Source organism: Octopus bimaculoides, chromosome 24, assembly GCF_046866305.1.
Source record: "Octopus bimaculoides isolate indiv1 chromosome 24, ASM4686630v1, whole genome shotgun sequence".
NCBI lineage: Eukaryota > Metazoa > Mollusca > Cephalopoda > Octopoda > Octopodidae > Octopus > Octopus bimaculoides.
In genome coordinates this window covers 1,039,776-1,063,785 of record NC_142951.1, presented here as the reverse complement: position 1 = coordinate 1,063,785, position 24,010 = coordinate 1,039,776, and the positions used below count along the sequence as shown (strand labels likewise).

Genomic DNA, 24,010 nt, shown 5'->3' with positions numbered 1-24,010 from the left:
TGGGATTCGAAAGACCGTGTTGTTTTAGAAATTTCCGATAAATCGTGACGCTCTAAGCAACTGCTTCTTTGTTTAATGACCTCTGGGAAACCAGTTAGGGTTAGTATTTCAACTGATGGGTAGCAAGATCGTTAGAAAAGTTTGACAAAATCCCAAACAGTTTTTAATCACGGTCCTTTACATTGTGAGTTAAAATCCCACAAGTCAGTATTATGTTTCGTATCTCGGTTGGGTTAATAAAAAACACCAGCTAGGTATTAGGGACAATTTGTATTCCCATTGTGTGTATTCCTACATTGATGTGAAGTGAATGGAATCAGAATAAAAGACGTGGATTACAAGTAGAATAAGGCAGCGAGCTGGCAGACTCGACAACAATACTCAGCCGCATTTTTTATGGCTTTACGTTCTGAGTTCAAATATCGAGGTCGACTTTGCCTTTCATCTTTCGGGATCGATAAAATAAATACCAGTTGAGCAGTGGAGTCGATCTAAACGATTAATCCCTTCTCAAAAACTTCAGCCGTTGTGACTATAGTGGAAAGGATTACGAATGTAAATAGTTGCTAATTAAGGATTTTAATTCCAACTGCAGACTCTAACAGGGGAGAGTTACCTCCCTTGTAGTATCTGACACACAAACCATTATCCTGTAACTATAAGCCTGACATATGTGTGTGTGTGGATATGTGAGCACATTGTTCGGTGTCTGGCAAGTAATTACACAATATAAATAGAAAAAAAAACTGAAGACACTTGCTTAAAAGAAGAAACTGTAAGTCGAGGGCATTTAAGGCCCACAACAGCCTTTTGATAAAGTGTGTCTATCTACCGAAGGCGTGAACCATGTTACAAACTTGGAAGAGACGATCTGTGAAAGTTTGTTTTTTCATTCTCTGCCGGTTTCCATTCTTAAATGCCATTACTTTGTTGATGCTTCTCGGAGAATTGGCTGTCCACGAGAGGTAAGAAATGTATTCAAACAACCGTTTATTCTTTTGTTATATTCTATAAAGCCGCTGAATATTCTCTGTTCGAATAACTTTATTTACTTCTAAATGGCTGTTGTTGTAGTTTGGCCCCCGGTCTGCCCTGAACGAGCATTCTAATCACGACTATCTTGTAATATATATATGTATGCTGCATGTTTAAGACTATGTATAACTCATCGTTCTTTGTTTTAAGATGCTAGGATGGGTATTTGCTTGCTATTTTTGTGGCGGATCGAGTGATCTCGTTGGTTCTACTTTTAATGGTTTATAATACTCGTGTCTGTTAAAGTTTAAAACTATTACTGCCAACAATACATGATAACGAATGGAAGAACGACCTAATCACTCGTCTCCTTATTAGCGATCTATGCATTTAAAAATACTTCTTTCAAACCAGTTTTTGTTATAAATTATGAGAAATATTAAAATTATGGATTAGGTTTCAGTTGACATCTTTATTTCGTCGTTTCGCCAAATATGGGTTTACAGAGAGCGTAGGAGAAGAGGTCTGTCGTAATGTGTCAACGAAAGGGTGCGGTGCTCGAGAAGATGCTATTTACACGCTTTACCCATTTACTGCTCATATTTGTCAAGTAAATAGAAATTCATGAATGCAGATTTAGTACCATGTGTTAGGGGCCCGCGGACGATTCTTTTGTCTTTTTCGTTTTTTTATTTTTTGATGCTGTACGGTAATTTTTTTGGTGGGGAACATTTTCGCCTGAGACCAGTTTTCAGTCTCTTACTTTAAGGGAGGTAACTCGATGTACGGATCTTCACCATATGCTTGTTTAGAACTTTGTGGAGGTTTTTAAACAGTTGAAATTATTGTGAAAATGTTTTGTTATCCAATACTTTCTGTTTTGAAATAATATAAGGGAAAATCTCTTGACTGAAAACAAATCTAACGAGAGAACCTTTACGTGGTCAATCGGCCTGCGAGAAATAACAGTCAAGTCACCTTCAAGTCACACTCTGTCATCTTAAAAACAGAATAAATACTGTGTAACATAGTCCCAGATACATCAGGTATGGGGAAAGGACTGGATGGCCATGTCTGGAAGGTCTTCTGTCAAATGCCTTTTGGATCTAGATTTAATTTGATAGTAAACAATAAAGGTGTTGAATTGTCTTCAGATCACATGAACTTGGCAAACGTGTGTGGTGTGTTTTTGTTTGGTGTCGTGCGATAGGCATGTGTTTGCTTGAGAAATGACGAAGTGATAACTAGTTCAATTATAACATTTTTATTAGCTGGAGTTAATAAATAATAATTGCCACTACATTCAATTTTATCAACTTGCTTCGAGTTGCTAGACAAATGATGGAACCAGGATATGTTCGTGTGTGTGTGTGTGTGTTCGTTCTCATCTTGCTTGGCCGGGGAAAAATCTCTGTCCCATAGTAGCAGTCTCCCTGTCTGTCTGTCTCTGTGTGTCCTGATGTCTTGCTGACCACTCTATTTATAAGAATCGAGGCAGCTAGAAGGACAGACATACTGCAGCAGAGTTTGTACCTAAATAGGTGAGATGCTGACCAATCGACCGGGAATTCTTAGATTCGGTTTCGAATCTAGGCTTGGAGAAGGAAGTGTTAATTTTTACACATATCTTATCCAGTTTAAAGAGTGCCTTAAACAAAAGAAAGCTCCTGAATTTTTTGATAATTTCTTTTGTCAGTTATTACTGAAAGGTAATTTTTAAATCCTGAAAAAATTCATAGACAGAACAAAGCAGAAACAAACCATGTTGCAAGCAATGAGGATGCTATTTCTAACCTAGGAAGAACTAGGTGTCTTGATAAACTATTTGCTATACCAACTCCTGCCTTCTTGTCGTGTTCTGTGTTCCTCCCTTCTTACTAATCATTCAAACCCATGCCAGCATGAAAAAAAGAGGCATTAAAATGATGATGATGTTTCCTGGCTGACCTCTTGTTCTTTCTTTCTTTCCAGCTACCCACCAATTAATCCAAAAGTCATATACATCCACCTGGGCTTGTTTCTGGTGTGCGGAGCTTTGATGTCTGGGTTTTCAGGAGGAAAGTCAATCCCTCTTGTATACGCAGGACAACTAATGTATTTTGCTTATAATTCTTATTCTAACAGCAATATGGACCGTGATTGGTTGCGGGTAAGTTTTTCTTTCTATTTTTGAATTGATAGAAAAGAAAGACAAGGAAACAATCATTTATAAATACACCTTCAATTTTATGTTAAAAGTGTGAAATCTAGTTTTTGTCATGTGAGATTACCCTCATGCTGCAGTAAACCTTATTTAGTTCCAAGTATTTGGATTAAATAAGTGGATAATCTTGTCTATTACGATTTGCTTACAGTAACGAGATTTATATGTATACAGCAACAGTATCTACTTTATACAATCAAAGTACCTATGTTATATAGCCATTGTATTCCTCTTTACATAGTTACACTCCATACTTTCAATGAGAACTCTCTTGGCTGTGGCCAGAGACTAATAAACTGTAGCTCTTTGTCCAGTGACATGCTTTTGGCTGTGACAACAATGATTCTCTGACAATATTCTTGTAAATGGTTTCCCCCAGCCATTCTGTTGTTGACATTTATTTTGAGGGGAAATGTTTTAAATAGAGATGCAGCCTTGGCTGTGTGATAGATGTTTCTTTCCCAATCGCATGGTTTCGGTTTCAGTCCCCTTGTGTGGCACCCTGGGCCAATCTTGAGCTTTGTGAGTGGATTTGGAAGACAGAAACCAAACAAAGCCTGTCATGCCTAGACACATTTAGCTGTTGTTTTTTTCCTGTAGACTCAGTAAGACACTATTTTATTTCATGGGTTTTAATTAATTTGACTAATTATTATATTTTGTTCTCTTTTTTTTTTTAGACATTGATTTGTGCCCGCCATTTTGCTTGTGCAGGAGTTTATATTGGACTGGCGTATCTATTTGACAAAAACTCAGGCAAACAACTGCAGCAAATATCTTACAGTGTCCTTGGGATCTACTGCTTAACTCTTATAGTTGCCCTCAATAATAATACTGAGCTCTATCAAGCTTTTATCTACCATTTCCCCGTGGCTGATGTTTCTCATGTTGTTATCAACGTCCTACTTGGTCTTTGTTCTGTGTCACTGTTCTCTGGTGTGAAACAAGTCCAGTGCAAGACATTCTTTACTTTGGCGATATTAATGGCGCTTATATCACTGTTTATTGACTCTCGACTCTCCTACTGGACCGAATACAAGAAAGTTCATTTTTGGAACCAAATTCGTTTAATTTGCGACCAGATCTGTATAACAATAGGCTTCATTTTATTTGGTCTCTCATCCTATTAAATATCAGTATTAAGGGTGGGGTGTGTGACAAGAGAGGTGTCAGCCTTGTTTTAATTTATATTGATAACATTTTGACTAAATTGTTCAATTATATTTCTGATATTTATTTTATTGATCTAACCCCAAGGTAGCTGAGAGGTAAAATCAGCTCCAGCAGAATTTGAACTCAGAAAAAGTAAAAAGGGATTAAATTAAACAACACAAGGCATTTTGTTAGATGCTCTCCTGTTTCTACCATTTCATTATTCTCCACAATATTCCAAATATCTTATAGAGGTCAGTTTAAATTGGTAACATAGAGGCTCAAGAGCTCCCTGTAACTCCTCTGTATCTGACCTTCATCTCTAACAGTCATGGACAAACTGCAGGTCTTAACTGACCAGTGCACTTAACAAAAAATTACCATGAATTTGTTTTATTAGTATGTCTTGCCTGATGAAGAATCCGGTTTCATTGTGGCTTTCTTCTTGATAAAGGTTGCTCACATCTGATCTATAAGGTCAACAACATTAATAAGAGAGCTTCTATAAAGTTGCTCAACCTGCTAAACGTAGCAGCTAAATTCTTCCTCGCTTATAAACTTCTTACCTTTCCAAATTACAAGAATGCCTGTTACAGGATCTGTCTAAAATACCTATGACTGCTTCTTAATTTCTTTAACTCTGTCAATATGAAAGATTCTTTTAATTTGGAGAAGAAAGTATTTCTTTTTTATCTTCTAATTCAAAACTGCTGCTTTATTTCAATAATTTTCCTTTGTGATGAATCTCTCCCTCATAACTGCTTAACAACCTTCTAAAATATTTGGTTAATTACCTTGAATAACAGAATATCTGTTCCTCTGTTGTTTTGTGGTCTGCTTTATGTAAAAACAACAGATCAAAGTGACCTCTATAAAATCTGTTTGTATTGTTATATTTCATAAAAAAACTTATTTTTAACATATATTTTTTAAAAAATTACACTTTTACACTCTGGGTTTCTTTTTAATTATCTTTGTTGTTTGACCAATTTTTGCAGTGAAGTTTCTTTGAATTGTTTTTGTTTTATTGTCAGGAGGAGAAGAGGAAAAAAAATGGTTTATGTTGGTGGGATTTAAACTCAGAATCTATAGAAATCAAATTAACTTTCAGTGTTTCTACCACTCTACTGCCTTTATAAATAATTGTCTTTTAAATTTTGGCACAAGGCTAGCAATTCTGAGGAGAGAGGGAAAGTTGATTGCCCCCAGTATTTTATTTTATTGACCTCAAATAAAAAAAAAAAATGAACGGTAAAGTTGACCCAGAAGGATTTGAACTCAGAATGTAAAGAGTCAAAAGTAATGCCACAAAGCATTTTTTCTGGTGCAGTAATGACTCTGCCAGTTTGCTGCCTTTTTTTAAATAAAGATCGTAATAATAATGCCTTTATAAATAATAATAATAATAATAATAGTGAGTCTTTCACATTCTATTTAAATATGACTGTCCTTTTTTCTGCCAAAATAAATCCTTCAAGGCAGTGCTCTAGCATGGCCACAGTCCCATTGCTGAAACAAGTAAAAGATAAGATATACACACACACAAATCCTCATCATTGCATTTGTGCTCCCACCCTCCCTCCCATGCTAACCATTCAATATTTCATCACTTGTTGTTGCTGTTGCTGTTGTCCTTCATCACCAAATCCCAACTGCAACAGTGAGAAACTACCAATCCTTCTGGTTGTAATATATTTTATTTTTTATGGCTGGATGCCATTCAGCTCGTCAACCTCTCATTGCAGGCACCCAATATATTCAATCATGCCACAAACACAAGAAAGGTCAACAGTTGGGCCGAAAGAATCTCCTCAACTTTGCATCAGTTTTTATTCGAATTCTCTGCTTTCCTAATATGGATTGCCTTCATTATGGCTTGCAAAGTCCATTCCTCCTCTGTTTAAAAATAAGAACCCTCCCCCCAATTATTTATAAATTCTTATTGTTAATAAAATTATTTATATCAAAATTACGTATGCATAAGTGTTATTTTTAAAAAATTCATTCCTATTTCTTTTACATTTAGTTTTTAAACCCAAATTATTCTTGGTTTGGCAATTGCTGAAGGTTCTGCACAGTGGACAGGTTCAGTTCCACTCTGCAGCACTTTTGGTATGTGTCTTCTATCATAACCCCAAGTTGATGAAAATTTTGTAGATGGAGGCTTAAAGAAAACTGACACAATCTGCCTGTGTATCTATCTATCTACCTGTACATCTATCTGTCTGTCTGTCTATCTCTATCAATCTGTTTCTTTCTCACAATCTACCTGTGTATGTGCATGTTTCTGTGTGTTTATTTACCTCAACACTTTACAAAAAGTTGTTACAAGTAGTGTTTGTTGTTGTTGGTGTTATTTTTCATCACGGACAAGTGAATTCTGGAAGAAGGGCCTTGCATGTCTACCAGACAGATGGAAGAACATTGTAGAAAAGGAAGGAAAGTATATTTTAGATTAAAAAAGAACTTGGTTTATCTTAATTTTGAAAAATAAAAGAAGTATAAAAAACCATATTATTTACGGGATGAGCCAATATATATGTATGTGTGTTTGTCCCCTACCACTGTTTGACAAACAGGGTTCATTTGTTCACTTCAGCAAAACGGACAGAATAAGTACTGGGGTTAATTCATTTGATTAAAACTCTTGAAGGTAGTGCCCCAGCATGGCCACAGTCCAATGACTAAAACAAATGAAAAATGAAAGGCCAAGTAGAAATATATATTAATATTTCTCAGGCTCTCTAAAGGAGACTACGGCAGCGGTACTGGATATTAATAGTTATCGCCAAGCCAACATGGCAGTCCAAAAAATAGGCAGCACAGAAAGTAGACAGTGTAGGGTCCGAGAACATCTGAGCTCTCGACCGCGACCAGCAAAAACTGAGAGCGGCCGGTCGGGCACCTGTATTGATTTATTTTTTAAAAAAATTGTTTCCTCACTCAATAATGTCTGTGAGCGATGTATGGGTTTCTTTAAAGTATCTACAAGCACTGTTTCCCAACACACAATGAAACCCACCAAAGCCGAGCGATGAAGCAGGATGAATGAAAACAGTAAACTTCCCCGTCCCAAATATCCTCGCTTTGACAGTCCCAAAACTCAAATTAGCCTTTTGGCTGAGCTTCCGAGCTCCTAAATAGAAGTTGGTTTTTTTAATAGGATCTTATATGTGTAGGTATTTATGCTTATTTCGTTATTATTCTAAGAGCTGGAGCTTCGCTGTTTTTGATTTTAATAAAGTAATTTGTGTCGGCAAATTTACCAAAGATAAGATTAGTTAGGTTGACCCACGGCGAAATTCGAACACAGAACAGCAAAGCAATAAGGTATCGAACTAATTGGAGTTACGTTAAGGTATTCGTCAATTAACAAAGGTAAAATTCTTAATTGAAAAATATTCAAATAAATCAAAACAGAGTAATCATCCAAATTTTAAAAAATATAGTGAAACCCCTGAAGTTAACCCAACAATGAAATAAGCACAAATGCCTAAAATAGGATGATAATGAATGGTAAGTTATTCGTTGTCCGAAGACGATGAGGGAGATCGGGAAGCCATGAAGTGGCTGTGTATATATAGGACCGGATTAAGACTAATTTGAACCGTAAAAGCATTCGTCTTTTAAAGTCTCTTTGCTCGCTCAAACAACAATCGTCCATTTCAGTCTCGACACATGTACCGGAAACGGAAGTTGGAGCCGATCATATGATTTCAGTGTTGTTGTTGTTGTTGGAGAAAACAAATAAGAGAGTCAAGAGAGGAAGACAGCAGCAGCTTCAGCCTCTTCTTCTTCTTCTTCACCATCAGAGATACTGACCGCTTCGTTTGAAAAAAAAATTATTGAAGCCAAACCCTAAATCCCTTTCACCCGACCCTAGTGGTGTTGTCGCTCGCCCTAAATGAACCATGTAGCCAGTGGTCTGCAGATGGTTCCTTCTTTTCACATGACAGCCTCTACAACTCTTGTATGTCTACCTGTCTGTGTTTCTGTCTACCTGTTTCAACATCAACAATCTATTTGTAAGTTCACTCATATTTGCCTTATCACCAACACCACCACCGTTATTATTATTACTATTATTATTTCTCTTATTTCTTTGATAATTATCTTATCATTAATGTCATCTTGGCTTTATTTTTGACTGTGAGCAAATTAAAACTGTTAGCGAATGAATTATGCATATATATATATATATATATATATATATATATATATATATATATATGGGATATTTCAATGTTGCTAATCAAGTAATAACATAATATTACGTTGTTTATTTGTTAGGGGAATTCGTATCAGTCCCTCCACTGCTTTCAGTTACCCTAAATCTTATTAATTCATCTATTGTAAAACCATTATTGTTATTGAGATTTTCTAACTTGAGGTTTCTTAGGTTTATGCTAGAAATTAAACAATATGTATCGTCATATTTCGAGTTCAAATTCGCTCTGGAACGACCAAGTTACTTTTTAATATTAAATCTTGAGCAAATTCAATTGACTCTCTCAGTGTTTACCTTATCTCGCCTGGTACCTATATATATATATATATTGTTATCATATTAGAAGTGATATAAATATCGCTATTAATACAGTTGTCATTGCCTCAAAAATCTTACAGGTCGAATTATTATTTCCATGTTTCCAGAATCGATCACACACACACACATATATATATATTTATATACACACACACACTTTTATATTGTCGATTAGTATATTCTTGTATATAATACTCGCCAACGTAAAGTGCAACCGCTCAGATCTTCTCTTTCCTGACTTTTGGACAATTGACCGATATATATATATGTGTGTGTGTGTGTGTGTGTGTCAGTAACACTAATCTATGTCGTTAATTCCATCGGTTGTGATCCTCTCTTGTTAATTTCTTTAGCTTGTACCAATATTGTTACCGATATTGTTGAAATTCTGTATCTACTTTTTTTGTTATTAAAACTGCAGATCGATTATATTTTGGTCATATATGTATATGCGTGTATGCATGTATATATATATATATATATATATATATATATATATATATATATATATATATATATACTGCTTGTTGCCTGTGGCAATTTCTGTTGTCAGCCGTGATGGGGTTGTGACTATTAATATTCGGTTCACTTTTATCTTTGAGATTATATTTATTATTAATGCTTCAGAAATGTATGTATGTATGCACGGTCTCCATCTCATGTATATATATATATATATATATATATATATATATATATATATGAGCGATGAAGATCAGACCGGCCACATACTAGCAAGCTGCAGGTGAGAAATAGGTGAGTGTTTATCTGGTAAGTTAAGATGTGGAACGACCAGCGTAAGAACCACCAGAGCAATGTCTGTAGGAAGATACCTGTTCTTTGGTCGGCTTTTAACGAGAGACGGAAAGAAGGAAGGATGGTTATTATTATGTCCGAACTGACAGGTTTTTCACTCTTGCCAATACTTATTGATGGCTAGTGGAGTGTTTATGTTGGCAAGGTCGCACCGACTACAGCCGGAGGAGAGAGAGAGAGAGGCGTAGCACACACACACACACATATATATGTATGTATATACATAGGTTAGATTAATTGCTGATTATAAAGGTTGGGAAGTGTGTATGTGCGGTGACGTACATCGTAGTTTGTCGTTTCACTTCGGTGTGTGTGGTCTGGATGAAGATGATGTTTATGTTGGCAAGGTCGAGTAACAAACCAGGAGAGAGCACCTGACTATATTAAAAGTGTTGAGAATGATTATATTTATATTATGTATATATAATGTGTGTGTGGATATATATATATGATAAACTATGACTTTACATTTGACACTCTGGGGCCTAATACCGAAGGATTGCCATATATATATATAAGTATGTATATATATATATATATATATATATATATATATGTATATAAGGGAACTGTGACAATTGTCTATGGCCATGTTTCCTAAAGTGAGTTCCGAGGAACTCCAGTCTATCGTTGGGGGGAAAACCCTGGGGTTTCCCAAGAGAAAGTGTCTTTTAATGAAATTTTGTTTTGTAAGAATGGCATTCACTAACCTTAAAATAGTGTTACGAGTATGAGTGTATGTATGTTTGGCCGCCACTCTCCAGTCTACGGCCATTTGAAAGGATCCAGCCTCTCAGATTACTTATTTATTATGTGTAATAATGGTCGGTTTTGAAACTGGCACCGTGTCTGTGGAATCGATTCTCGATGAAAAGTCGATCCCGGAAGGATTTGAACTCTGAAACAGAGGCTTAGTTGTGCTTGTGGTGGTATTAAATAACCAAAGGCATTTCACCTGGCTTTCCCCCATCTCCCTCCCCCCTCTCTCTCTCTTGCTTCTCACATCCCAATACTATCAATAATAAAAGCCAATAACATTCATGTGAATGGAGGAATAATAGGTGGTGGCCGGAGAAAATTGTATGTCTGTGTCTGAATAGATCAATGAATGGGCAAATTTCTACGGTATTTATTACTTCTTTTTTAATGTAGTTTCCCCTTGAATCCGACAAATAATTCGGATTCAATTTATAATTAAAGCACCTAACATTATCAGACGTGTAACACATAAGCAAGGCTTTTTTTCTTCTTTTTCTCCTTCTTCGTAATAGTAAATATCTAACAGATTTGAAATTTCTCTCGCCTGAACTGGTCAAGAGATTGTCTAAACGTTATTTATACCTTAAAACCGGTTTAACACTTTAAAATACGTTTTTAAAAAATACGACAACGAGATTAATAGTGTGTAAAAAATATTCAGGAACTAAAATGATAGTAAAAAATTTGATTTTGAAGCAAAATTAACGATGTTAATCGAAAATGAAATTAAAAAAAACAAAAACAAATTTGTTTTGTTATCTTAAGAAAATTGTGTTTTATTAATTAAATTAATTGTAGGCATTGTTTTTAGGCCTCTATGTCTGTCGCTTGGAATGTGCAACTTTATTAAGAAGAAACCGAAACAGGCAAACGACAAGCGCTGACATTCAGATGCACGTTATAATTATCTATCTACACACACACACACTCGTATCAATATAAAAGCATGTATCATAATGAAATACTCAAGGTAGGCCGTAGGAATTAAGTAAATTGTCAATTAAAAAAAAAGCCTATTCACTACAATGCACGCCACACACATACTACACACACACTTATGTGGCCGTGTGGCAAGAAGTTTGCTTGCCAACCACATATTTCCGGGTTCAGTGTTTCAGACCGTCTGCAGTATACCTCGGATCTTCTACTATGGCCTCAGGCCCACCAAAGCTTTGTGAGCGGACTTGGTAGACAGAAACTGCGCTGAAGCTTGTTGTGTGTGTGTGTATATATATATATATATATATATATATATATATATATATATATATACATACACATTATTTATATATACTCTTTTACTTGTTTTAGTCATTTGACTGCGGCCATGCTGGGGCGCCGCCTTTTAGTCGAGCAAATCGACCCAAGACTTATTTTTTGGAAGCCTAGTACTTATTCTATCGATCTCTTTTGCCGAACCGCTAAGTTACGGGGACGTAAACACACCAGCATCGGTTATCAAGCGATGTTGGGTGGACAAACACAAACACACAAACATATATATATATACATATATACGACGGGCTTCTTTCAGTTTCCGTCTACTAAATCCACTCACAAGGCTTTGGACAGCCCGAGGCTATAGTAGAAGACACTTGCCCAAGGTGCCATGCAGTGGGAATGAACCCGAAACCATGTGGTTGGTAAGCAAGCTACTTACCACACAGCCACTCCCAGTTTACGGACCACTTTGCAATAGGTGAGGCTGGGCCCTTACAAACAGGAAAGCAAAATAACCAGAAATGGATATTTAAGAGGTAGGGATAGGGGTGTAAATGTCTATAGAGGGTACTCATTAAATTGGTGCTTGTACATTCATTTGTGTGGGTGACCAACGGAAGGAGCAGAATGAGTAGAAAGAGGAAGAATATGATGTGAAGGCAGCAGGGGTACATAGAGGTAGTTGGGGGGGGGGGGGGTTATGAAATAAACACAGGGGATGGTGAAGGGGGTGGGGTGGCAAGTGTGATGGGTCAGGGGATTGAGAATGCTGGTGGCTGTTAGTAGATCAAAGTGAACTTTGAGTGTATCAGATGGGGGGAAGTGGGGGGTTGAGATGATGATGGTTTAATGCAGTTTTCTATATATATATATATATATATATATAGGAGAGAGCGGTGGAGTTGAAGGGCAAATGGGCAGAGTGATGAGAATGGTGTAGTCAGCAAAGGAGATGGAGGACTACAAATGATGAGGAGATGGGTAAAAAGGGACAGATGTAAGGTGAGGCTGGGTAGAAATATTGCAGCTTCTAAGCATTGCCCTTGTGTGTGTGTGTGTTGCAGTGCATGGCTGGATGCATCTTGTGCAGCATCTCATATCTACCATCAGTACAATCCATTATTATCATCTCTGCGAGATGCAGCATCTTCGGGTCAACCATCCTCTTCCATGGTCTTCTCCCTCTTCTGCATTTCAGGGATCACTTTGTACTTTGGAAATTGTGCAGAGACTGTCGTAGCCTCATCATTGTAATTTTAATATCCACTTTTTTATACTTGCTTAGGTTGGATGAAATTTACTGAGGTAAATTTTTCTATGACTGGATGCTCTTCCTGTCACTAACTCTCACTTGTTTCTAACTAATATAAAATTTCCCCATAGCCAGTCATGTTCTCACGGTATATTGAAAATGAACGACACTGCTTGTACGACAGTGACACTCATTTACAACCATGACACAATATCAATACAAGGAGACACAAATACACACACACGCACACATTTAGTTTCTGCCTACTAAATTTGCTCAGAAGGGTTTGGTTAGCCTAGGGCTATAAGGTGCCATGCTGTGGGACTGAACCTGAAACCACATGACTGTGAAGCAAGCTTCTTAACCACACAGCCACACTTGCACCTGTCACATGTGTTTATTTTTTAAAATCAATTTTTCTACTATTACTACTACTACTACTAGCTTTGTCAATGCTGTTTCCATCATTGGAGTTATGTAACCTGTGTGTTTAACACATGACCACCACCTAAAGAAATAGAAATGTTGCTCCAGCATGGTAACTTAGCATTTTCAGTTAAATTAGAGATCAATAAAATAAATGACCAATAAATTGGCCAGAAGTGTTGGAGGGGCTGCAATGGGGGCTGAAATCCTTCAAGATGGTGCCTTGGCGTGGCTCTGCTCCAGCATCGCAATTTGCATTTCTACTTTTCTCTTCACAAGCCACCCCTAACATGACCACCACCACCATTTGAGAGCTTTTGTTCTTTATTCTTTTTTCCTTCTTGTTTTCAATTCAGTTAACTGCCAACTCAATCATCACTACCATCATCATCGTCATCGTCATCACAATGCTGCCGCTGCCACCATTTATATTTTGTGGTTGTTTTCCAAATTACAATAAACTCCAACTCATTCTCCCTCTCTCTCTCTCTCTCTCTCTCTCTCTTTTTCTCCAACAGCAATTCTTCCACGACTACAACAACAACAAGTACAGGAACTGGTAGCCAGAGTGACAGTAGCATCACCGCCACCGCTGCCGGAGACAGCGACAGTCCATTGGTCAGTGCCACAGAGAACAGCAGTAAACACAAGAGCAACAAGTCATTGAAACAGCAGCAGCAGCAACAGCAGCAGCAGTTGTCCAAAAAGAAGCCGCCTAAGCGGCATCCACCCCCATCTCACCCCCCACCGCCACCCCCTGATCTGAGCATAGGTGGTGGAGCCAAGTGGAGCCAGCACAGCTTGACGTGTGTGGCTGCTGGGACCAGCAACCCCCACCGGGACAGTAACAAAGCCGGCAATAATCAAGGGCCCCTCACCTCCAAGAAGAACAAAACTAACTCCTCCCCCCCCTCCGTCTCCACTTCCACCGATAGCATTGCCAGTAGCAGTGTCCCCACCACGACCACCACCATCGCCACCAGCAGTGAGAGTGTGACAAGCCCCAGCTGGTCAAGTGGTTGCTGGAAACCCCTGTCCATTATGGCCCGGAAACGGGATGACAAAAGCCCTGCAAGGAACTGCGGTGGGGACCGGCAAGAGCGCAAGATGGAATCTTACTTGGCTGATGATGAAAACTACCCCAGTTTCTCCAACCAGGTCGTTAAACTGGGTCTACAATTAAGGGACATTCCAGCTGATGGGTGAGTCTTTTGATCCTTTCTCTCTCTAATTAAATTTTTGGTTGTTCTTGTAAAAATATTCATTATCCACCAAAAACTAGAATTGGTATTTTCTGTGAACCACGTTGCTTCGTAATAAACGTGGCAAAATTCACTTTGCAATCTACATGGTCTTGGGTTCAAACTCAGTGCTCGGCAATGCCTTGTCAATGAATTTGGGAGATGGTAACTGTGTGGAAGCCCCTTGGTTGAGAAGTAAACTTCTTAACCCCATAGCCATACCTGTGTGTTTGTGCATATATATAATACATGCACAAATGTGAAATATAATGTATGATTCCTGCAGGAATTGAACCTATACTTTAGTGTATTACTGTTTACCCTTTGAGTGGAAAAAGCACTCAAGTGCCAGTTTGCATGAAACACTGTTAAAAATATAACTATTTACCAGTCTTTGTTTACTCATAACATAAATAAAATTTAACAATTCAACCTTTGAAACTATCATCCATTCGAGAAAGTTTGAATGTGTTTGTCCATCTTCTCATCCCTTTCCTTCTTTTGTATGTAACTATTGCCTGGTCCTCTACTGCCACCACAGTGTTGAATCTTTCTGTTTTAATATTCTCCCTCTTCTATCCATTTCTCTATTTTTAACTTCTGTCTCACCTTTCTGTTATTATCAAATTTTTATTGCTTTCCTCCTGCCTCTCTCTCTCTCTCTCTCTCTCTCTCTCTCTTTCTTTCTTATATATGTTACCTTTTTTTTCTTCTCTTCTTTAGTTCCATACTCTTTCTATTCTGTATATTTCTCTTCCATTGTCTCTTCTTTCTTCCTTTGCTACTCTAATACTATCAAAATTTCTTTCACCTCTCTGTTTGTCCTTCCTCTGTCCCTCTTCAAGTCAAGTAGCAAAAAAATAGTTTTTGTAGAAATCTTGATTTATGTAAAGCCGTTGCTAATTATGTTTGCATGAACGTCAGCTACTGAAATTGATATATCAGCTTGTTTTAATTAATCTGAGTGGTTTGTCAACTTTAGTGAATATGTGTTCAGATTAGGGTCACAACAGATGTAGTCTTTCATTTTATAAGCAATTTGCTTCAAATGATATTTCCATTGCCAATACCATGGAAAAAAGAGAGCTTGCCACATGCACCGCACATTTTGAATCTGGTTAGCGAATTTGATTCACTCAAAAAAAGAGATGAAAACAACTCCAAGGTCCACCTCACATCTCTGGAGAACTTCCAAAATTTTAGAGACAGAAACAGTTGATCAATGGTGTTAAAACCTTGGTTGTTTATTGTCCCTTTAGTTCTCTCAATAGGAATTCATTTGGCATTGGAAACAAATGCAGCAAACCGTCTCCAAGACAATTTTTCATCAAGGTAACTCAAATGGATGAAAATGGCAATTCCTCCGACAGAAAAAGAACACAGAAGATAGACGCTTCTAAATCTTGGTTGGACAGCATGTCAAGAGATGGTGCTTCCCTACTGACCACTCTTAACCAAGACATTTTGGCTGTTTTGATACCAACCTACCTGAGACCAGTGGTATAAACTTCCTGTTTTGAAGTGAACCAAATTAAAACCTTCCTTCAGAATTCCATGTTAATCTGCTCCAAACACTATTGTAATAAGTATTTCACTAAATTCTTCATTATTTTCAAAATTAATCTAAACAAAAGCAGTGTATTTTAACAAAAATAAGGTAACAAAAGGGTTAAGGTATCCTACATAAACACTGGCTACAATATTTATATGGACAACGGGTTTTCCAGTCCAGACCCCTTCCTGCAATTGCAGCCAAGGAGGACTAATGCTTCTGTGACTGTGGGGACACACAGGAAAAATATGCCTCCTGATCTTCACGAGATTAAACTTTGAAAGTGGGGGAACAGCATACTGATGCACCAATAATAACATTCTCGCTCTAGTGTGGCATAACAAGAAAAACGTCTGCATGTTGTCCACAATGCATTCTGCAAGCATGAAGGACACTGGGAAATAAGATGCAGACTGTAATACCATAATGAAACCAAGTGTTGTTGTTTCATACAATGAAGGAGCGGCAGTGTCGATCGCTTAAATCAGCTGGCAATGACACAGAAATCGGTGAGAAAATTTGTGAAATGGTATAAAAAAATTTTCTTGTATATAGTTGACATGTGTGTCATGAACTCCCGTTTGATTTGGCAGATGGTTGGCAGTGTGGGGGATGGATTGACATTCAGGAATCTATTGTTCCGTGAAATGATAGAAGCATCAGACCTGCCAAAGTACAGAATACGTGGATGTCCCCATGCTGGATTCTCCTCACTGCATGGTGAAGTGATGTGGACATTTTCCACAATTCTTTCTCCCCAAGAAAACAAATGCTTCAAAGAGATGCACGTAAAGCAAACTAGATACCATTGTTCACAATGTGATATGCCACTGTGTGTGGGACCCTGTTTTGAACTCTACCACATTAAAGTCAGTTTTTGAATTCATGTGATTGTAAATGCATGAAAATGATTTGACTTGTGCTGTTGAATGATTTTATTCAGGAATAGTAACGCATGAGCGTCCTGCACAGTGATATAGCCTAGGTAAATAAGCAATACTTGTACTAAAGCAGTTGGCACAAATCTAAGCCGAATGTTATCTCACACTGAGTACTGACCTCATTTGGTACGATTACCATTACCACGTGGAGGCAACCAAATGAATCAACGCTGTAAACTGGTTAAAGCGGTTGATGTAAATATACGTGAAAACCATTGTTGGTGAACAATTACTGTCAATGCAACCTGGTTACTTGATAAAAAAAAGAAACCCATTGTCATGGAGTTATGTCGATTATGTATTACAATGAAATTTTGAAAAGTGTAGTAGTTGTGTGAATAATTTGTAGTGAGGTAGTTCATCATTTTCATTGTTTTAACATCCACTTTTCTATGCCTGTGTGGGTTAGATGGAATTTGTTGAGGCAGGTTTTCTACGGCTGGATGCTCTTTCTGTCACCAACCCTCACCTGTTTCCAAACAAGGTAAATGTTTATCCCATGGCCAAACATGTTTTGCAAAGAAGATTGGAAACAAACGACACCACTTGTATGATGGTGTCACTCATTTACAGCTGTCTAATGCTGTCAAGATGGGGAAACAGTAACACGCACACATATATACGTGTGTAAATATATGTAGAGAGTTTTGTGTGTATGGAGATAGGTAGACATATCCACTCAGAAGGCATTAGTTGGCCCAGGACTATAGTAGAAAACACTTGCCCAAGGTGCCATGCAGTGGGACTGAACCTGGAACCATTTAACTACACATAAATTGAATTGGCCTGTCTATAGTGCAGTAGTTGTGTATATAAACTATATTTATGACGACTAATCTAAAAAGATGTTGGAATAAATGGCTTTGTACTTATTTCTGATGCTTTTCTAACGTTTAACAATGATAGAAATTTTGTTAAGTTTGTAATGTTTGTTTCTGGTTAATTAATTTTAATTTCTTACATGTTTGGAATAAAAAAAACAACAAAACTTTTGACTGTTAAACATTTATAGAAACACATGTAGCAGCATATTAATTTGTGTAGTTAAATATGTCTGTGGGAGTGTGTGCATGTGTATATAAATATGTATGTGTGTACATACAAGTGTGTGTATGCATTTGTATGTGTGTGTGTGTGTATAGAAATAGTTTCATTTTTAAAAATCATATTTTATCAAATATTTAAAAGAAAATATTTTGGTGTTGTATTTGCCATTGCATGGTATGTCTCGGTTGAATGGTTGTGGTATTCAAATGCCTTTCATGAATCAGAGGAGTGTGTGTGTGCATTTCTTGTAGATATGTGTGCGCATATATATATATATATATATATATATATATTTGCATATATGTAGTTATGTGACTGTGTGTGTACACATGAATATTTACTTACACACCCACATACGTCTTATTCCATTGTGTCATATTTTTTACTAGTTTGGGTGAGATTCACATCATGTGTTTGTGAGATGTGTGTTTTGTATACGTTTGTGTGTGTGTGTGTGTGTATATATATATATTGTGGGTTTGTATTTATGCATGGCTATTGTGTGTAAGAATATGAATAATACTTTGATGACATTTATTATTTTTCTTGTAATCCAGTCTTTAGGTGTGTCTTGGCGTATACTGAACTAATTAAACGTCCGTGCACATATTTTCTGAATAGGTGTGTAGATGTCTCGTGGACAGGCTCTTTTATTCATGTTGGTTATGAATACAGAAATCTTTGTGGGCAGACATCGTGGCCCAAATACTTTTAGAAAAAAACTCCATTGTCACCCTCAACAACCGAGGACTGAAGACTACTGTTGCTACTATTTTAAATATTGTTGACTTCTTAGCTGCATCACGAAATCTAGAACTTTGAGAGTAGTTACAAACCCTCTCATAATTCAAATCATTAAATTAGATATATATATATATACATTAAATTAGATATATTAATAAACTCTCTTGTTGCACCCACAACTATTTTGTTTATCTCTAATATCAGCAAAAGAACCTCTATCAATTCTTCATCTACTGTAACAGGGGTTCTTGAAGAGTGAATCTCCCAATATCCACTACACCCAATCCACCCAATTCAAGAATAGACTCTAAAAGATCTTTTGGTTCACTCCTCCTGTTTCTCAGTAAAATGAAGAAAGTCTTGAAGCATTTCCCAGTGTTTGTGTATGTATGTGTGTTTGTGTATGCATGTAGGTGTGGATGTGTATGCATGCATTTATGAATGTGTACATGTGTGGACTGGTGCATGTGTGTGTATGAATGGGTGTGTTTATATATATTGTGAGTTGGTGTAGCCAACTGGCTAATAAAACATAACAATTCAGGTTGATTATTTAGGAAGACAAACAGTTTCACCGAAGGTCAACAATGATATATAAAAACCTGCTGATTCACCTCCCTGGGTCGATGGAACATATTTTGAATTTCATTCTTAAACCTTTAGCATTTGCATTATTCTGTCGAAAGTAATGCTTTTATTTATTCATTGTTTTGAATGAATCATGCCTTATCTTTGCGATTTTGATGAGGTAACTGCTAATTTTTAGAATAATATTATAGGGTAGGTGTGAAAGGCCAGATCTGGCCACTATGAGCATAAAACAATATATATATATATATATATATATATATATATATATATATATATATATATCATCATCCATCATCGTCGTCGTCGTCGTTTAATGTTCACTTTCCATGCTAGCATGGGTTGGACGATTTGACTGAGGACTGGTGAAACCAGATGGCTACACCAGGCTCCAATCTGATTTGGCAGAGTTTCTACAGCTGGATGCCCTTCCTAATGCCAATCACTCCGAGAGTGTAGTAGGTGCTTTTACGTGCCACCGGCACGAAGGCCAATCAGGCGGTACTGGCAATATATATATACATATATATATATATATACATATATATATATATACATACATACATGGTGTGGAGAGTCTCCTTGACTTGACCTCACACAATAAGAGTAAACGAGTGTCCCTGTCATATAAGCTGTGTCATTTGTTTCTAAATGTGCTGCCATAGAAAACCTGCATCAGTGAACTGTGTCCAACCCAAAGCAAGCAAGGAGAAGTGGATGTTGAAATGATGATGATGATGATGGTGTGCACACATCAGACTTGAGGGACCCTGCAAACGTCCTTCTTCAACGTAGATGAGATCCAAATATGTCCATTGTAGACAATTTGCTTTGTGTTTTATGATGCAAACCAGAAAAGAACACTTTGGTTTTATTTGTGTCTAATTTTGGTTTGTTGGATGTGAGCCAGTCTGGAGTCTGATCAAAACAAGTTTAAACAAAACTCATATTCTCTTCTATGTCACTTCCACCCACCAATCTAACCTTTTACTCAATTTTGCTGCCATTACAATGAAATGATAGCAATCGAAGGGAACAAATGTTCTCATCTGCAGTCAAGAGACCAAAACACGATACTTTCAAATCTTGCTATAATATATATATATATATATATATATATATATATATATATATATTATATTATATTATAGGTGCAGGAGTGGCTGTGTGGTAAGTAGCTTGCTTACCAACCACATGGTTATGGATTCAGACCCACTGCATGGCATCTTGGGCAAGTGTCTTCTACTATAGCCTCGGGCCGACCAAGCCCTTGTGAATGGATTTGGTAGATGGAAACTGAAAGAAGCCCATTGTATGTACATATATATATATGTGTGCATGTGTGTCTATGCGTGTTTATATTGACGATGAACCTGAATCATGTTTTGTTAAAAAGATTGTAATGAAGGAATAAATGCAACACAAATGTATTAAATTCCATACCTAACGTACACCCACTAGTGTAGCTAGAGTGTGTGCCACCCGGGGCGGCCCTTCTGTTTGCCACCCCCTGGACCCCACAAAAAACACATATTGCCTACAGCAGACTTCAAAGTACTGCCTGGTGCAAACTGTCCCTGCTGCTCCCCACCCCACCCCAGCTATGCTAGTGTGGACACCATTAAAAAGCATGAGAAAATCTTTTCATAGACAATATGGATATGTATGTCACGGACTCTCCCGTTTTCAGACGACGTATGAGGGTTCGGCAATTTCTTGTCGAACACCCACACACAGGATTTGTTTATAGTGATCAAATGTTTGTGTTCACACGAGCTCACTCCCTCCATCGAATCGACGACATTACCTGGACAGGTGCACCGTGTGGCACATGTCACACGACAAAATGATTGCAGAGCAACAAGAAATGAACTTCCGATCTGGGAAACAAAACCACCATCTTGCAATCGTGACTGCAACACCATAACCACTAAGCCATGTGCTTCCATATATATATATATGTGTGTATATATATATATATATATATATATAAAACATTTCTTGTGATGTCCTGTACCCATATATGCTTGTATGTATACATATAGATGTTGGTATGTACATATATGTATGGATACATGCATATAATTATATATTATTTATGTTATTTTATATATATATATATATATATATAGATATATATATATATAGATATATATAGATATAGATATATATAGATATAGATATATATAGATATAGATATATATAGATATATATATAGATAGATAGATAGATAGATATTACCATATCTGTATGAGAGAGGGGTAAATATCATCCAGAGAATTCCCCTCCCCACCAAGCAAGCTTCCAGATTGTGGGACTGAACCCAAAACCATGTGGTTGGGAACCAAACTTCTTAACCACATAACCATACCTATATTGCCAGGTAAATAAATATCTCGTTAGTTCAAGTGCTACAATGAGCAGTTAGAAGTGATTTTAATGAAGCCGTCTACCCCTCCCCCCAACTTCCCTGTCTATTTTTCTCTCTGAAAAATCAAGCGTAAAACAAAGTGGAGAACAACAATAACAGTTGATTCATCAATTTGTCGTCCAGGGTTCAAATCCTCCTTTCTGCCAGGTTCTGAGAAAGAGAAAAGTCTTCCTTTATCAATTTTTTATCAAGAGATGCTGAAATTGTTTTCTATCGACAGCAGCTCAATCTGCTGACAACACCAGAAAGCGTTAAGAAATGACGGCAGCCTAATCCTCTGTTTAATTTGTACCAACCTATTGATTAGTTCTAGTTAAGCATTAAGCTACTTTATCAGCACTGATGATATTAGAAAGTGTTGAAAGTAATTGTTTTTGGGCTTTTTTTTGTAGTTGTTTTTACTTGGATTTTTAGAAAAATTTTGATTTGGGTTTTGTTTTCTGTGGTGATGCTGGTGTTATAAGCTGATAATTAAATAAATAAATGAATATTAAAATAAAATAATTAAAAACAACCTAATATAAAACTTCTGAAAAATGATCTCATCTGAATCGCTCCTTAGTTGATGGTTAGAATGGCTGTGGTGATGGTAGTGGAGTTGTTACTGTTCTATTGCCCCTGGGTCAGTTTCTCATTAACCAGGACCCATGGCACTAAAACATTGAAACAAGCAACTCCACTCAACACATCTGTCCTTATTCCTGTTTTGTCTCCGCTTAGCTAAGCTTCATACGACACAAACCAAATATGCAGCTTGGAATCGTAGGGTGCAGCATAACGGTGTTGACATGTTGCATTCTCTGCACCTTAACTGTCCAATCTATTTCTGTCCATCCACATTTTAGAGAGGGCCAAGGAGGCGGGGGGGAGGGGGCAAAGTGATCTCGGTCAGAATGTAATACTTCTGTTATTAATTGCCCAGTTAGCCTCAAAGCTATTAGTCACCATCATTTAACACCCATTTTCCCACACTTGCTTGGGTCAGACAGAACTTATTGAGGCCTATTTTCTACAGCCGGATATCCTTAATGGTGCCAACCCTCGCCTGTTTCCAAACAAGGTAGTATTTCTCTCATGGCCAGACATGTTTTTCATGGAAGACTGGAAACAAGCAACACCACTTCTATGACTGTGATGCTTGTTTACAACAATCACATAATGTCTAGACAAGGAGACACATACACACACACGTATACATACATACATACGCGCTTGTGTGTAAATATACCTACTATTAGTAGCTTTTTCAGTTGTGTATTTAAAGTGATATATATATATATATATATATATATATATCAACATGACTGGGAAGCAAACTTTTTGACCACACAGCAATGACTCTACCTAATTTTGCAACTATTTCTATCTTTATATGTTTTTCTTTTTTTTTTTCATTATGCATTTATTTATCTGGAATTAGGAAGTTTTAATTATATTCTGGGGCAGTTAGTTATGTGGCTGTATATGTTTGGAAGTGATTTTTTTTATTCCCCTTTCACATGACACAAGGGCCTGTGAGTAACAAACTTGGAACCCTCACATGATAGTCATTAATATTTTAGACTATTTTTGTTTCAAGGCAGCGAGCTGGCAGAAATGTTAGAATGTCGGGCGAAGTGCTTGGCTGTATTTCGTCTGTTTTTACATTCTGAGTTCAAACTCCGCTGAGGTCAACCGTGCCTTTCATCCTTTCAGGGTTGATAAATTAAGTACCAGTTGCATACTGGGGATCAATCTCATTGACTGGTCCCCTCCCCAAAAATTTCAGGCCTTGTGCCTAGAGTAGAAAAAACTACTTTTGTTTCATTATTTAATTGGTCTGTGGGATTTGGTCTTTGTACTGCCTTTGATCACATGTACTTTTGTAGGGGTCTGTTTTGGTGAAAACCAGGGAGCCAGACGGGACTGACATAATCCCATGAACGGGGTCAAATATATTGTTGTTTCTCTTCTTCAAATGCTGTATCTTTGTTAAATCTATTCTTGTCAATTGTTTTGCTTTTTTTACTATGTTTTATACAGTTTGTGAATGTTGTAGTAGTGGTGGTAGTATTAAGGCTACTGTTGCAGTCGCTGTCCTCTTTTATTTCTCTTCCTTTTTTTTAACCTATGTTTT

General features: G+C 37.1%; 2 protein-coding genes across 3 annotated transcripts in view; both read left to right on the top strand.

Moving 5' to 3' along the window:
• Positions 1 to 278: 278 nt before the first annotated feature.
• Positions 279 to 6,299, top strand: LOC106876044 (transmembrane protein 101). Its single transcript, XM_014924427.3, has 3 exons — positions 279 to 965; positions 2,947 to 3,124; positions 3,859 to 6,299. Exons 1-3 carry the CDS (start codon positions 847 to 849, stop codon positions 4,306 to 4,308), a joined length of 747 nt encoding a protein of 248 aa, XP_014779913.1. The 5' UTR covers positions 279 to 846; the 3' UTR covers positions 4,309 to 6,299.
• Positions 6,300 to 8,057: 1,758 nt separating this feature from the next.
• LOC106876053 (OTU domain-containing protein 3) overlaps positions 8,058 to 24,010 on the top strand; it is a 29,713-nt gene continuing 13,760 nt past the window's right edge. The window contains exons 1-2 of one of the 2 annotated variants that reach the window (XM_014924451.3): positions 8,058 to 8,355; positions 13,869 to 14,552. In XM_014924451.3, coding sequence (XP_014779937.1) covers positions 8,303 to 8,355; positions 13,869 to 14,552 — 737 coding nt within the window. In that variant the 5' untranslated portion in view covers positions 8,058 to 8,302. Of the gene's footprint in view, positions 8,356 to 10,674; positions 10,818 to 13,868; positions 14,553 to 24,010 lie in introns of those variants that run through there. The other variant, XM_089340747.1, reaches the window with a different exon arrangement.